The sequence below is a fragment of the Acanthisitta chloris genome, unplaced genomic scaffold, assembly GCF_000695815.1.
Source record: "Acanthisitta chloris isolate BGI_N310 unplaced genomic scaffold, ASM69581v1 scaffold24340, whole genome shotgun sequence".
NCBI classification, from domain to species: domain Eukaryota; kingdom Metazoa; phylum Chordata; class Aves; order Passeriformes; family Acanthisittidae; genus Acanthisitta; species Acanthisitta chloris.
Window position 1 is genome coordinate 1 of NW_008650244.1, and position 1399 is coordinate 1399.

At 61.6% G+C, this 1399-nt stretch overlaps 1 protein-coding gene across 1 annotated transcript; it reads left to right on the forward strand.

The window, feature by feature from the left end:
• The first annotated feature begins 79 nt into the window (after window positions 1-79).
• RASSF1 (Ras association (RalGDS/AF-6) domain family member 1) lies at window positions 80-1366 on the forward strand. The gene is made up of 4 exons (XM_009084231.1): window positions 80-181; window positions 259-547; window positions 990-1114; window positions 1220-1366. The coding sequence occupies exons 1-4, from the start codon at window positions 173-175 to the stop codon at window positions 1364-1366; spliced, it is 570 nt and encodes a 189-aa protein (XP_009082479.1). The 5' UTR covers window positions 80-172.
• Window positions 1367-1399: the final 33 nt, after the last annotated feature.

Genomic DNA, 1399 nt, shown 5'->3' on the forward strand with positions numbered 1-1399 from the left:
GGGCGACAGGATACCCGGGAGGCAGAAGTGTCCTCCCCCGGCCGCAGTGCCGCTCAGCCCGGCTGCTGTCACGCAGGATGAGCCCAGTGAGTGGGAGAAGACAGAGCTGGACCAGGCACAGGTGGAGCAGCGAATCAAGGAGTACAACAGCCAGATAAACAGCAACCTCTTCATGAGCCTGGTACGGAGCTGGTGCAGGGTGGGGGTGGCATAGTGCCCTGTCCTGGCCCCACTCACCCCTCCCCTGGTGTCTTGCAGAACAAGGATGGCTCCTACACTGGCTTCATCAAGGTGCAGCTGAAGCTGGTGCGCCCTGTCTCAGTGCCGGCCACCAAGCGTGTCCCCTCCCTGCAGGGGGGGCGGCCACACGCCCAGGGTGTGAAGCGCCGCACATCCTTCTATCTGCCCAAGGGGACCGTCAAACACCTGCACATCTTCTCGCACACCCGTGCCAGCGAGGTCATCGATGCCCTTCTCCGCAAGTTCACCGTCGTCGACAACCCCCGCAAGTTCGCCCTCTTTGAGAGGTCTGAGAAGGATGAGCAAGGTAGTGCCCTGGGGTGGCCCTGTCCTCATAGTGTCCTTGTTCCTGTAGCAGTGGCTATGTTCCTGTGGTGGCAGTTTACCCTGGATGGCAGTGTCCCTGTGGTGGTGGCAGCATCCCCATGGCTGTGGTGTCCCCATGGTGGCAGTGTCCCTCAGGGTGGCAGTAGCATGACAGTAGTGCCCTCCCTGGCAATGGTGGCAGCTTTCTCTGGGTAGCAGCATCCCATGGTGGCAGCATCCCTGTAGCAGTGATATCCCCTTTTGATGGCAGTGTCCCCTGTCACCATGGGCATGTCCCCTGTGGCACTGGTGTTCCCTTTGGTAGTGATGTCCCCATAGTGGCAGCTTCCCTGTAGCAGCAGTGATGTCCTCATGGTGTAGTGTGCCTTTGGTGGCACTGGCCCCATGGTGCTGTCCCTGCTGAGACATGTGGTCACTTGCAGTGTACTTGCGGAAGCTGGGTGATGAGGAGCAGCCGCTGCAGCCGCTGCGGCTGCGGCTGCTGGCTGGCCCCAGCGAGAAGGCACTGAGCTTCATCCTGAAGGAGAATGAGACTGGGGAGGTGAACGTGAGTATGGGGACGGGGTGGAGACTGGCACCCACACTTGTGGGGGAGATGGCTGTGGGGGAACATTGCAAGTGCCCATTGTGATGGCAGCCCATGTGCCCGCAGTGGGACGCCTTCACACTGCCAGAACTGCACAACTTCCTGCGCATCCTGCAACGGGAGGAGGAGGAGCACGTGCGCCGGCTGCGGCACCGCTATGCTCGCTGCCGGCAGAAGATGCAGGAGGCACTGGCCACACGCATGCCGGGGTGACCGTGACACCTGCACCCAAGGCCAGCCAGTGTG

Excerpts from the sequence above, each read along its gene's own strand:
- RASSF1 (XM_009084231.1), top strand. Across the intron at positions 548-989 it reads GTCTGAGAAGGATGAGCAAG|TGTACTTGCGGAAGCTGGGT; the intron begins GTAGTGCCCTGG and ends GGTCACTTGCAG. Across the intron at positions 1,115-1,219 it reads ATGAGACTGGGGAGGTGAAC|TGGGACGCCTTCACACTGCC; the intron begins GTGAGTATGGGG and ends ATGTGCCCGCAG.